Source organism: Urocampus carinirostris, chromosome 4 (genome assembly GCF_059441175.1).
Source record: "Urocampus carinirostris isolate Australia breed hairy pipefish chromosome 4, RoL_Ucar_1.0, whole genome shotgun sequence".
Lineage (NCBI taxonomy): Eukaryota > Metazoa > Chordata > Actinopteri > Syngnathiformes > Syngnathidae > Urocampus > Urocampus carinirostris.
The window spans coordinates 47782984-47798273 of NC_142352.1; the positions used below are offsets into that span (position 1 = coordinate 47782984).

The 15290-nt window shown below is 38.0% G+C and overlaps 1 protein-coding gene across 1 annotated transcript in view; it reads left to right on the forward strand.

The window, feature by feature from the left end:
* The window catches only part of LOC148368047 (telomeric repeat-binding factor 2-like), a 30940-nt gene that overhangs the window by 15053 nt on the left and 597 nt on the right, over window positions 1–15290 (forward strand). The window contains exons 6-11 of the mRNA XM_088334751.1: window positions 3409–3527; window positions 5025–5372; window positions 9663–9770; window positions 9846–9941; window positions 13300–13379; window positions 13444–13484. Of these exons, the coding sequence (XP_088190877.1) occupies window positions 3409–3527; window positions 5025–5372; window positions 9663–9770; window positions 9846–9941; window positions 13300–13379; window positions 13444–13484 (792 nt within the window). The remainder of the gene's footprint in view (window positions 1–3408; window positions 3528–5024; window positions 5373–9662; window positions 9771–9845; window positions 9942–13299; window positions 13380–13443; window positions 13485–15290) is intronic.

Consider the following 15290-nt stretch of genomic DNA (forward strand, 5'->3'; position numbering starts at 1 on the left):
TGATTCCAACCGCGTAAAATCTTTGCTCCAAATTACACCATAATACCGACAGATCCGCCTAAAAGCACCTCTGCATCGTTTGATGATCCATGTTGTTATCAGTTTGTTTTGCTCTGTATTTCCCCTTTAAAACATAACAGACTCATCAGATGATTTCAATATAGCTTGTTAGCCTCTGACATTTTGATTAACGCCATTCTCGACCGAATCAAATGTTGATTGACACATTGGTTAGCCATTGAAATTCCTAATATAAATGTATGCAATTTTACGGAAGATATTCAAATCAGAGCCAAAAATAAACATGCGTAAATGCAACCAGGGAGAATTTTCTCCATGCGATTGTCATGCGTCAGTATGCAAATAAGTCATACTGACTTGTGGAAAGTGACGTCAAATATTTTCAACTCTTTCAGAATGTCTAAAAATTGGCACAAGTAAATTACACGGTTGAGGAGTTTTTTAGGGCTGTAAACTGGTCTCCAAAAGGTCACTTTTCGAAATGCCTTGACATACAGTGCTGTTCAAAATAATAGCCAGAATATCCCTGGTTTTTGGTATATAAGACACTGCTTCAAAGAATGGCATTCTTAATTAAAACGTTGATTAGAGAGGGAAAAACCTATAAATAGGTGCAAAAAAAATGTTCACCTTAATTGATCTCCAATACATTACAATGGGTATAAAAACCAGAGACACATGGAAGAAAACAGAAGACAACTATTTAAGGTGACCGAAGAATAACCAGAATGGCAAAGGTCAGTGCCGTGCCAGTTAGAGGACGTATGTGTGAAGAAAATGTATTTTCAAGAATCCCACGCAAAGTACTTCTGTTAAAAAAATACATGTGCAGAATAGTTTAAAATTTGCCAAAGAACGCATCAACTGGCCTAAAGAAAAATGGAGGAACATTTTGTGGACTGATGAAAGTAAAATTGTCCTGTTTTAGTCCAGGGGCCACAAACCGTGTGTGAGACAACCTCCAAACTCTGAATTCAAACCTCAGTACACATTAATCACAGTGAAACATGGTGGTCCAAGTGTCATGGTCTGGGCATGTTTCTCCTACTCTGAGGTTGGGCCCATTTATTGCATACCAGGGATCATGGATAAGTTTGTGTACGTCAAGATACTCTAAGAGGTTATGTTGCCTGATGAGGACATGCCTTTGAAATATGTGTTTCAACAAGAAAATGACCCCAAACACACCAGTAGACAAGCAAAGTCTTGGTTCCAAACCAATAAAATAGTGTTATGGAGAGGCTAGCTGAATCCTCTGAACTCAATCTAATTAAGAATTGGTGAGGGGATATCAAAAATGCTGTTTGTGAAGCAAAACCAAGAAATGTAAACGAATTGAGGAATATTGTTAAGCAATCACAAGTTGTTTGACTTTATGCCACATAGACGTTAAGCAGTTATAAAGAACCGTGGTGATTCAATTGAAAATTAAGATTGTTAAATCCTACCTTTTTTTCAAAATACAAAATAGTTTTGAGTTTAATATATATATATATATATATATATATATATATATATATATGCAGTGAGCAAAATAAGTATTTCAACACCCTGCTATTTCTCCCACTTAAAAATCATGGAGGGGTCTGAAATTTTCATCGTAGGTGCATGTTAACTGTGTGAGAGATAAACTAAAAAGACAAATCCCGAAATCACAATGCAGGATTGTTTAACAATTGATTTGTGTGATACAGCTTCAAACAAGTATTTGAACACTTGTGTATCATCTAGAATTCTGACCCTGAAAGACCTATTAGTCCACCTACTAGAAGTCCACCTGCACTCCATGTATAATCCTGAATCAGATGCACCTGTTTAAGGTCGTTAGCTGCATAAAGACACTCCATACAATTGGTAGAGACTTTAACTTTGTTACATGGCAACGACCACAGAGCTGTCCAAAGACACCAGAGACATAATTGTACACTTCCACAAGGCTGGAAAGACCGGCGGAGCAATTGCCAAGCAGCTTGGTGAAAAAAGGTCCACTTTTGGAGCAATCATCAGAAAATGGAAGAATCTAATGTCGGTCAATCTCAATCGGAGTGGAGCCCTATGCAAGAGACCACCTCGTGGGGGTCTTGATGATTCTAAGAAAGGTGAAAATCAGAACTACAGGACAGGAGTTGGTCAATGACCTGAAAAGAGATGGAACCACCATTTCCAAGGTTACTGTGGGTAATACATGGTTTGAAATCATGTAATGCACGAAAGGTCCCCCTGCTTAAACCAGCACATGTCAAAGCCCGTCTTTAGTTTGCATATGACCATTTGGATGATACAGAGAAGTCATGGGAGAAAGTTTTGTGGTCAGATGAGACCAAAATAGAACTTTTTATTCATCATTCCAATAAGCGTTTGGAGGAAGAAGAATGAAGAGTACAATCTGAAGAACACCATCCCTACAGTGAAGAATGGGGCTGGTAGCATTAGGGGTGTTTTTCTGCACATGAGAGAGGACAAGTGTACTGCATTAAAGAGAGGATGACTAGGGAAGAGTATTGTGGCATTTTGGGAAACAACCTTCTTCCCGCAGTCAGAGCATTAAAGATGAGTCGTGGCTGGGTCGTCTATCACAACAACGACCTGAAGCACACAGCCAGGAAAACCAAGGAGTAGCTCCGTAAGAAGCATATCAAGGTTTTAGCATGGCCCAGTCAGTCTCCAGACCTGAACCCAATAAAAAATCTTTGGAGGGAGCTCAAACTTTGTGTTTCTCCGCGACAGCCCAGAAACCAGACTGATCTAGAGAAGAACTGTGTGGAGGAGTGGGCCAAGATCCCTCCTGCAGTGTGTACAAACCTGGTGAAAGACTACAGGAAAGGTTTGACTTCTGTAACTGCAAACAAAGGTTACTGTACCAAATATTTCCATTCACTTTCGCAGGTGTTCAAATACTTATTTGCAGCTATATCACATAAATAAATTGTTAAAAATCATGCATTGCTATTTTTGGATTTTTCTTTTACGTTTATCTCTCTCACAGTGGACATGCACCTTCGATGAAAATTTCAGACCCCACCATAATTTCCAAGTGGGAGAAATAGCAAAATAGCAGGGTGTTCAATTACTTTTTTTCTTCACTGTATGTATATGTATATATTTGTTTACATGATGGCCTTTAGGAAAATTCAAATTAAAAAAAGACTTCTGTGTACGTAATGTCGGTTCGCCAAGCGGTTTTACAACTTAGACCGCAACGTTGTTCACGCACAGGCAGACGCAGGCAGGAAAGGGGCTTTAGCCAATAATAAAGCAAAACTCTATGCAGGAAGACAGCAAAAGTGGGAAAAGTAAACTGTGATACAATTAGGGATTACCATATATTGAAATGAATATGGAATTTTCTCTTCAGCTATTAAATGACGATCTTTGTCTTTGTACCAGACCGCAAAAAAGTTTATAACTGAACATGACCAACAAACTGATGAGGGCTTTACAATGGATGAGCTGGATGAACCTGACCCCTGTACTACTACACAAGAAAATATCCAGCTTGATTTAAGGTAAAAAATAAATAAATGTGAAAGATTCTTTACATTTGCATAAGTTGACAATGTTTACTAAAGATCCAAATTAAAAAAAAAATATATTATTTTATCTGCCATGAAATTATTAGAGTTAAATCATTGTAGTCCTGTTGAAATACTTAAAAAGCCGTTTAAACTCTGCCAAAATAAGTCGCAAGAAGCAACGTTAAATTTTAAGCTAAATGCGGATAAATGAGAAAAAAAGAACAATTATGAAAAAATAAATGTTTTCACATTTTTCACTATTTTTTAACATATGACATTCGAAAACACTTTCCCCGAGTTTCATAATCAACACAAATAGGGAATCTAAAAAAAACAATTCATGTTCAATACTTTTGATTTTGGAAGAAAAATGTTTATTTAAATGAATATTTGTTAAAATGTATTTTCGTCTGGTATAATTCTTTTCTATATGCGTTCAAAGTTACTTTAAAATTATACTATTATAAAAATATTTGAGGTACATCACACCAAAAAGCAAATAAAACTTTTTTGATCAAAAAAAGGTGGGTGGAAGGCCATAACTCTACTGGACATATCTTCAAAATAGTTCATCATAAACCTTTGTCATAAATCCTATTGTTGCGAATTTCTTCTACTTTCGATTGATACCAAAAACCCAGATTTCATATTTGCCTCATTTCGGTAGATCAGGTCACAAACGACTGGCCCCATGTGGAACTCGTTCTATTCATCAGGAAAGCCACAAAATAAAAATTAGCTGAGCTTTACCATTGCATCATCAACCCTTAGAAAAACCTGTTATCAACTCTATAGATTAGTCAATAACTTGATTAAATGATACCTTTGCCCAAGGATAGAACAATGGCTTTGTGAAATAATTACAACTAACAGAGAAGGAGAAGCTTTCAACCCAATCAGAGCAAATGCAAATCTATGCTGTATGCAATGGGTTTTAGGTGCAATTAAATTCCCCTACCGCTCCATTTACCCCTTTATCTAGCACTGCATGTTCACAGCGAGGATACAACTATCTCATTACTTTGCGAAATAAATAGGATATGGGATGAGTAAAGCCAAGTCCCATACTTCCCGTTTCACCTACCCACTTATTTTCCTACACTTACTCGCACTTGCTAAAGAAAATGAAAAATTTCACGCTTATGCTTGCAGTTTTCTTTTATTCTAAGATGAAAATAGTGAGAGTAAAACAAGGGACTGTTTAAAATCCAGTCCAAAAGCCTACCCGAACACAAAAAAACACAAAAAAGAAGAGTTTATCCAAGCGCGTTGAAGAAAGTCATGTAATTGCTGGCGCCACACAAGCAGATTGCCAGAAGTTGCAATGGTGATTTAATTCAGATGTGGCACCAGCAAGCAGAAAGCTTTCAAATTCTGGACACCAAATTTAATATCAAGTGTCAACTATTGACATCATGAGTAGGAATTGGCTTTTTGCTTTTATTTTCCACTGTGTTCACTCACCCCACATTGCTCTCCTCCAAATAGTGACCATTCAATGCTCTCGAAAAAGATGGAGAAAGATGTGGAAAATAAAACAATCCCGACGGTGTCTGACAACTGTGAAAGTGAAGATCATTTCCAGAGAAACTCTGCCAGCCCCCAGGACGCTCAAACAGATGCCCATCTTCAGTCCAAGACCAAGCAAATTTGCATCATGACGAATATGATAATGGGTCCGGACAGTCAGGCGAGCTCTTCTCAAGAGTGCGAGATGCCAGTCAGAGCAGATACGTCTAAACAAACTTTACCATCAATTATAAAAAGTGAAACTGATTCGGATGAAGGGCACTGGAGGCGACCTCGAGCAACCACTTACACAATGACAAAAAGAAGGTAAATTTTTTGAGCAATTGCCAGTACAGTGTGTGGTTATGACATGCAGACTAGTGAGGATTTTTTATCACCATTTTTGGGTCTAACATTCCATTTTTTTAGATCTTCTATCAGTGATGTTAAGGCAAATACAGAAAAATAAACTTCCCCTTCAGATCCATGCACCCATGCATTATCTTCACCGCTTATCCTCATCAGGGTCGCAGGGTGCTGGAGCCCATCCCAGCTATCTTCGGGCAGTGGGCAGGGAACACCCTGAACTTGTTGCCAGCCAGTCGCAGGACACACAGGGACAGACAATTCGCTCGCTCATTCATACCTAGGGACAATTTGGACCGGCCAATTAACCTGATATGCATGTTTTTGGAATTTGGGAGGAAACCGTAGTGCCTGGAGGAAACCTATGCGAGCATGTGGAGAACATGCAAACTCCACAAAAGAGGTTCGATATCATGACCTCAGAACTGTGCTAACCACTGATCTGCCGTGCTGCCCTCCCCCGCAGATCATCTTGCTAATATTAAGGATGTATTTTTTCTTGTTTTACTATTATAAAGTTGTTTTCATGGTATTATTATCTTATTTCTGGAATAAAAAATTAATCCATTCAAAGGCATATCTACAGTGCCTCGGAAAATTACCTACCTGTTTTCTGCGTTTTTAAATACTTATCACTCAAAATAGTTTCAGATCACCAGACCAATTTGAATATCATACAAGAACAACCCAAGGAAACACAAAATGCAGTTTTGAAATGTCGATTCAATTTATTAAGGCTCAAGTCAAATCATTCATCCATCCATTATCCGAACCGCTTATCCTCAGTAGGGTCACTGGGGTGCTGGAGCCAATCCCAGCTATCTTCAAACAGTGGGCAGGGGACACCCTGAACTGGTTGCCGGCCAGTTGCAGGGCACACAGGAACAGACACCTCACTTGTTCTTTTACTATTATGTGTACAGTAATGCTAATTGTAATTCACCCTGGTCAATCCTGGAAGGGGGATTACCACATGTGAGGTCCTTTCTCAAGGTTTCTCTTTTTTCCCTCACACTGAGGTTTTTGAGTTGTTCCTTGCCCGCATGCTGGTTTAAGATCAGGTAATTGTGTAATTTTGTAATTGTAATCCTGTGCAGTCCTTTGAGACAGTTTTGTGATTAAGGGCTATATAAATAAATGTGACTTGACTTGACTTCTTTCACACCTAGGGACAATTCGGTCCGGCCAATTAACCCGAAATGTTTTTGGAGTGTGGGAGGAAATCGGAGTGCCTGGAGGAAACCCACGCAAGCACGGGGAGAACATGCAAACTCCGTACAGGAAGGCTGGTAGCTGGATTTCATCCCATGACCTCAGAACTGTGCCGCGCACGCGCTAACCACCGCGCTGCCGTCCAGCACTCAAGTCAAATCAAGTCATGTTTATTTGTAATTACAGTAATAGTTTCAAAGGGCTGTACAGTAATACACAGAGCCCACACAATTTATTTCAGATTCTAGATTTACCTAGGTACCACACAACAATATTGATTTAGGGTGGTCTAGCCCTCACCCATAGGGTTTTTGTAAAATGAATTTATGTGTTAGAATGAGGCTGTGTGTACCACTCTTCTTGAATCCATTTCAACCAATATGATCAATATGATCTGGGCTGAAGTGACTCATGCCATAAAGCACACCGGTAAACAAAGGTTCCTACCCCCATGACCAACCATTGTAGCAATATTGTAAATTGTCCTTGGTTTTCAACCATGTAGATAAATGAATATAACAATAGAAATTGTGTCCAGTACTTTTAAATGTAAAATAAATTTCTCCTACTCATTTATCAGGGTATCACACAAAATCAAAACCTATCTGTACCTATGTGAAAAAGTAATTGCCCCCTGAACTTAATTGCAAGTTGGGCCACGTTTGGCAGCAATAACAGAAATCAAACGTTAAACATTATTGGTAATCGGTTTCGTAACGCTGTGGAGGAAATTTGGCCCACTCTTCTTTGAAAATTATCTCATATCTGTCATATTCTGGGGGTTTCTAACTGCAAAAGGTGGCTCAACTCACTATCAGGATTAGGGGAGCAATTACTTATTCAGGTTTTGGCCTTAACAAAGGAAATCAATATTTGAAAACTGCATTTTGTATTTCCTTGGGTTGTCTCTGTGTGATATTAAAATTTGGTTTGATGATCTGAAACTTTTGAGTGTGTCAAATATACAAACAAACACAGAAATCAGGCACTGTACATCTTACTCATATATATTTTAAAGAATTAACTCATACTTTAAAAATACATAATTGTCAAATTTGTAACTTTTTGAAGTAGCATAATAGGAGGAGGAAAGTCAAATTGAAGCCCATTTTTACTTTTAAGTGCCAATTTGATGGGTTTTTTTTTCTCAAAACCCAACCCCGATCTTAGAAAATATGGGGCTATAATAAACTTTTGTAAGATAAGTTCATTCTTTTAGAGCATTATTTTTCAAATTCTATGAAAAATAAATATTTCGAAAATAGTCAAATATAAAAAATATTTAGAAGATAATTTTGAAAAAATGTTATATATTTTCCAATTTTTTCTCTCAAAATACATCGATAAACTAATTTGGACAAAGAATATTTAAACTGTCATTGTCTACTTTATTGTTGAATACAGTATGCTACATGCACAACATACAGCACAGTCAAGTCAAGTCATGTTTAGTTGTATAGCCCTTAATCACAAAGAGTCTCAGATGGCTGCACAGACCACAGATTATTGCAAACCACAAACTATTACTACACCATCCCCTTATCTAAAACCTACACGAGGCAAGGAAAAACTCGAAAACCTCAACATGAGGAAAATGAAGAAACCTTGAGAAGGGACCGCACATGAGGTAATCCACCTTCCAGGATGACCAGGCTGCAATGGATGTTGCAATAACAAATAATGCACAATGCGGGGCGGCAGTAGCTCAGGAGATAGAGCGATCGTTTTAGTATTAAGGGATACCAGTTTGAATCCCGGCTTGTCCGTGTTACATGTCGAAGTGTCCTTGGGTAAGACACTGAACCCCCAATACCCTCAATAAGCAGGTTAGCGCCTTATATGGCTGCACAGATCACGGCCACTATTGGGAAATGTGAAGAACACTGTAAAGCGCTTTGGGAAGTCATTGACTTGAAAAGCGCTATATAGATGCAGATCATTTCATTTCACAGATATTGTCAACATCAAATATAGGTTATTCATATGCAATAGAAGAGAAGTGTGTTTTAAGCCTAGATTTAAACTGTTCCACTGAGATTGCAGATCAAATCTCAGGGGTAAGTGCATTCCACAGCACCAGGGCGGGAATGGAGAACGCTCTCAAACCTGCGGATCTCTTCTTTGCTTTTGGGATCACTAGTAGACCAGCGTTTTCAGAGCGAAGGCTCCGGACCAGAACATAGAGGGAAATTAAATCTAAAAGATATGAGGGAGCAAGTCCATGCATGATTTTGTATACTACCAACAGAACCTTAAAATCACATCTTAAGCTAACAGGGAGCCAATGCAGTTTAGCTACAATTGGGGTAATGTGATCAAACTTTCTTGTCTTAGTTAAAAGCCTCGCTGCCGCATTTTGTACCAGCTGAACGCTCTTGATTTTGGACTTCGGGAGACCGGAGAGTAGTGCATTACAGTAATCAAGACCGGAGGTAACAAACACGTGAATTGAAATCCCCGCATCCGACTGAGACAGCAGAGGGCGAATTTTAGCAATGTTGCGAAGATGAAAAAAAGCTGTTCTAGTAATATTCTTAACTTGTGTTTGAAAGGACAGATTGGGGTCAAATATGACACCTAAATTTTTGCTGAGTCACTCTGGGTGATATTACATTTGTCAACGTTCAGAACATAGATGAAATCACTTCCTCTCACCCTACTTGCTAACATGCAATAGATAAGAAACAAAACAAATAACTGGGTAAAAAAACGTAAGCATATAAAAATGTACAAGGTTTAAAATAAGTGCAAATTATAGGTCAATCTAAATCATGCAAAATCTAAAAAGAGCAAAATGATCTGCCTCAATTTCAACAGGCAAATTCATCGGCAGGTGTCGTAATCATTTCAGGTGATTTTCTTTTCTAACTTTACTGATAACATTTTTACCGGTAACAATAGTTTTTTTATATACCTTTTAAACCAAGAAAGTTGAATACAGTATACAGTAATTATTAGACCTATTTTCCTACTTTTCTATAGCCAGACCATTTGCAGTGTTATTTTTTCAGTTCTTCAATGCAGCTTTTGCACTTCCAGAAAGAAGAACCAGTTCGAATTGTCATCAGATAGCGAGGACGAAGTGCAGGATTCTCGCCATAACAAGAAAATTCAAACCATAAAACAAGACAGCAGCCCATCAAGCAGGCGAGTGCAAATTATTTCAAATGGCAGATTATGTTGTAATTGTGAGGCCACATGACAATTGTGGTTTTCTTGCAGGTCTGGGATAATTTTCACTGACTCCTCAACGGACAGTTCGCCTCCTTCAAATTTTTTAAGTTCAACTCCTAAAAAGGACCGCTCCTACACAAAACGGTCACTACTTTTAATAACAATACCAATCTTGTGAAATGTCTAAAGCAAGGGTCTGAAACCTTTTTGACCCAAAGAGCCATAAAAGAAAAATTACTTGATTTTTTTTTTTTTTCTTGAGAGAGAGCGACCCCATCTATTTTAAGACCTAACTTATAAAAAAAAGACACCAAACCTGCTCTGCAGACTAAAGCTAATTCTTTATTACACTTTAGTTCAATGTGTGACGTTTAATTTCAAGTCATGTTTGTTTGTAAAGCCCTTAATCACAATAAGTTTCAAAGGGCTTTACAAGTACTTGTAAAATTGTAGAAATTTTCCCTAGTAATTAGAATGTATGTGTGCATTTCATTATAAAAAAATACTATCAAAAATTGGTAATAATTCTTGAAGAAACAAGTAGATTTGTGTTTTTTTCCCTTTGTCACACTTATAAACAGCTACATTACCAGTATTTGCACTTTAATGCATGAAGCTCAAAATTTAACATATCTAGCTTTCATTTGTCTTTAGGTTAGTGCACCTTTTCCATGGCTAAAAAACAAGCACTTTCAAAGCCAATTTTCCACCCTCCCCAGCACCCGGCTTCTTGGGCGCGGCGCGTGGTGATGCTTCACATGACATCGCTATTCAAACTAATAACAGCTGCCATTAGTCACGAGGGAAGAAGAAATGCAATGGCAAAGCTAAGCCACCAAAGCAGGCATGTCGGTATTATTTTAAGCAGACTTAATTTATTTTTCATTTAATGCAGGATTTATCGAGTCAGACTGCCAGGAAACACGGCAACAATTTCAAGCATTTACAAGAACTTCACCCACATTTCAAACACTTTTTAAATCTTGAAAAGTTAACATTAAAATTCAAGCATTTTAAAGGATTTCAAGCACCCGCATGAACCCTGTGTCGAGTTTTGAAAGGTTCATTTCAAGTGAATGAAACTGAGTAAAAAGGAACAATTTGACTCAAAATAATACAATGAAAGTCACTACCAAAAAAACAACAAAAAAAAAACACTAAACACAAACCAAAAAGGTTTACATCTCTCAGCAGGATTGTACGGCCAAATAAAAGTTTTCCTTTTCAATCATTTCAGGCACTTTAAGCAAGACAACTATGTCTTAATGCAACAGAAACATGTATAATTAAGCCCAGTCTCTATATCCCAGTTAGCGATTGTCTTTCACAAAGTGCAATTAAATGATCTGAAGTTGGAGAGAAAACATAAACCCGCGGCAATCAACCCTGCGTCCCATATTAATATATAGTTGTATGCAAACGTTTGGCCACCACTGATCATTTTCAAGATTTTCCTTTATAAATCATTGGTTGTTCGGATCAGCAATTTCAGTTAAATATATCAAGTCAATTCATGTTTATTTGTATAGCCCTTAATAACAAAGAGTCTCAAATAGCAGACAAACACAGTGATATTTGAGAAAATGATTTTTTTAGGATTTACAGAAAATGTGCAATAATTGCTTGAACCAAAGTAGGCAGTTGGATAAATTTGGGCACCCAACAGAAAAATCACATCAATATTTAGTAGATTCTCCTTTTGCAGAAATAACAGCCTCTAAACGCTACCTATAGCTTCCAATGAAGGTCTGGGTTCTGGTTGACCATTCTTCTTTACAAAACATATCCACTTCAGCGAGGTTTGATGGTTTTCGAGCATAGACAGCCCGCTTTAAATCACACCACAGATTTTCAATAATGTTCAGTTCTAGTGACTGAGATGGCTATTCCAGAACATTGTACTTGTTCCTCTGCATGAATGCCTTAGTAGAATTTGAGCAGTGTTTGGGGTCGTTGTCTTGTTGAAGTATCCTGCGCAGGAACAACTTCAGCTTTGTCACCGATTCTAGAACATTGTTTGCAAGAATCTGCAGATACTGACTGGAATCCATGCGACCTTCAACTTTAACAAGATTGCTAGTACCTGCACTGGCCACACAGCCCCACACCAGGATGGAACCACCACCAAATTTTACTATGGGTAGCAAGTGTTTGTCTTAGAATGCTGTGTTCTTCTTCCGCCATGCATATACTGCCTCTTGTACAGTATATGTAACTAACTAAAATGTAGTTTAATCAGTCCACAACACCTTATTCCAAAATGAAGCTGGCTTGACCAAATGTGCTTTAGCTTACCTCAAGCGACTTTGTCTGTGGCATGTGCTCAGAAAAGGTTTCTGTCGCATTACTCTCCCATACAGCATCTCCTTGTGCAAAGTTCGCTGAATAGTTGAACGATGCCCAGTGACAGCATCTGCAGGAAGATCATGTTGTCTATGGAGCTGGTCTGTGGGTTGAGTTTGACTGTTGTCACATCCTTCGCCTCAGCTTATCTGAGATTTTTCTTGCCCTGCCACTCCAGGCTTTAATTAGAACTGTGCCTGTGACATCCATTTCCTCACTATGTACCTCACAGTGGAAACTGAGAGCTCAAATCTCTGAGCTAGCTTTTTGTATCCTTCCCCTAAACCATGATACTGAACAATCTTTGTTTTCAGGTCATTTGATAGTTGTTCTGAGGCTCCCATGTTGCTACGCTTCAGACAAAAGAGTAAAACAACTTGCAACTGGCCGCCTTAAATAACCTTTCTCATAACTGGCTTCACCTTTGTATGTAGGTCAAGGGTCATTGAGCTTACCAAACACATTTTGTGTTCCAATAATAAGTCCTAACTGGTTGAGGGGAAGAAGCAGTATGTGCCTTGTATGTATAACTCCGCCCATTCCTACCGCTCACTTAATCAAATTGCTCTGGGTGCTTTGCCGGTTTTGAAAGTTTGTTTTGTAGGTTTTTGTCATTGTCTCAACAGTGAAAATACATTGTTTGATGAGCTTCCATATAAAGGATTCTCTCGCAATGTACAACCAAAACAGGGTCTATTGGTGTGACACATTGATTTCAAACTGTAGTAAATTGTGCCCCAAATATATTGGCTCAAACCATGCCAATAGTCAGTGTTGTCCCGGTTTCGAATGTAAGACATTTGGCTTTGCATGTGACAATAATGTAAATAATTGCGCATGTTATATTTTATCTCCGAGCCAGATGTACTAATGAAAAGAGCCATAGATTCCCGACACTAGATTTAAAGCTTTAGCTTGCTGGGATCCAACTTTTATTGAGCCAAGCAATGGTGGATGATTCAAATCACAGATAAGTGTGATCTGTAAATTTTAAGTTACACCACCAAGCAAATATTCTGGTCTTTGAGTATACAAATAATTATTTTCGACATGAATAATTAACCAAAAACAGCTTAAGAGATCTTACAGTTGTTGGGGATCTCTGTCACATATGAAATCTGATATTTTCTTTTTATAGCAACACCTCTTTTGTTTACAGGAAGAAGTCTATGAAAAAGGTGAAAGTGTCCAAAAAAGTTTGGAGCGAAGATGATGATGAATTTGGCAGGGATCATACAAGTAAAGAAAAACAAAAACCTTTGGTTATTAAAGTTATCTGGTCTCATATATTTTTCTTTTTTAGCATCTGACACAAGTTCATTATCGGGATCAAGGAAGAGGGTGGTAAGTTCTTAATGAAACTCCAAAATTGTTACTCAATGTGATTGGTTTGATTCCTTTTTGGGGGCAAATCACAGGAATAAGAATTAATTTAAAATGCTAGGCAAAGTATGTTAGTTGCCCATTTTATACATCAAATACCTGAATTTGCATTAGGTGATTAAAATGACATTTTAAAATAATATTAACGACATTTAACAAAGAACTTATATTCCATTTGTGTGCAGCACAACAGCGAAATACTGATCAGTTTTTGGTTGGAACTGTGTGCTGAGTTAGAAGCAGGGGTCAGCAATAAATGATTGGTGAAAAATTAATGCCATTAATTGCGAAAAATTAATGGAATGGTTGCTTAAACTCATAAATCCATTTATTGCAAAATTTAAATAATTAGCAATTATTGCGACCCATTAATTGCGAAAATATTCGGGCTCATATTACCTATGAAAACCGTAGATATCAACGTTATTTAACAACGGCAATGCTTTTCTAAGAAATTTTTAGCGAAAATGTATTACTTTTGCACATATTTTTATTTCAAAACCTCAATTTTTGACGATGATTTTGAAGTAAGGCCGGCCTTATATTCGGGGAAACACGGTAGCTGTACGTACGTAGTGTGGTTGCAAAGCAGCTTTTTATTGGTCGGGACAAAATCGGGCTTGTTGATTGGCTCACTTTTTGCCTCAAGCACGTACGTCGTGGATGCACATACGCACACGTTGTACACCACTACTACTACGCTGTATTGATTGTAATCTTCGCACGGTTATGGGACCGAAGGAAAAAATGGTTAGAGAGTACTTCACGCAGATTGATGTCGTCAACGGCAAATGGCGCTGCTCATGTGGCGCCGAGCGCATCCAACGGCGCAACACCGGTTGGAGCAATTTGGAAAGCCACATTAAAAGTCAGCACTTGAAGAAAGAAAGTGATGCAAAGAAGCAGGAGTCATCCAATCCTGGATCGATAGAAAATTTCCTGTCGTCACCGGCTAGTATACCATTAAATTACCAATTAATGGCTAGAAATCCAATAAATACCCAGTAATTGGCCTTGCCGCGAAAAAATTAACATTAATTTTTTCGCACTTAAATATTTATTTTTTTTCCAAGAATCAATTACTGATGACCCCTGGTTTGAAGGCTTCAGAGCCTTCCTGCATCCATTGTAGTGGAACAACATTGTAAGCATCCGCATAAGGTACATTTCAAGTATTCCATTACAATAATCTGGAAGGGTAAAAGTAACAGTAGAGAAGGGTTTTCCTCTAAGGTCTTAAAAACTTGAAAGAATCTTAAATTAGACACTGAAAAGGTCTTAAATGTTGTTAATAACTCTTAAAATTTAACTCTCAAATGTCTAAATGTTTCCGTCGTATCTGTGTGATAGAGCTAATAACTTTATAAGTGAACTAAGAAAAGTATACAACGTCATAAAATTATTCTTTCCGACTGATAAATACAATGTGTCTGTCGGAAAGTGCAGATTTCCGCGTTTTTGAAAAATCCGCATTATGTATGAGCTTTACTTAATCATTCTCTAACAAGCTGTTGTCGGAGTAACTTAAGGATGGGAAAGTGAAGGTTTAATGTTAATCTGTTATTGTTGAGTGATTTAAAGTATAACTTGGTTCTGGCTACTCCAGGGAATGAGTGGAATGGATCGCCCAGGTAACCCCCCCCAAGCTTTTGCGGCGGGATAACGGCCGCCCTCAATCCAGGCCTGGCTGCGGCCCAGTCTCCTTTCGGTGCCAGCGCGGTACGCCCGCCCTTGCATACCAAACCAAATTTTTCTTTTTTGTTGCAG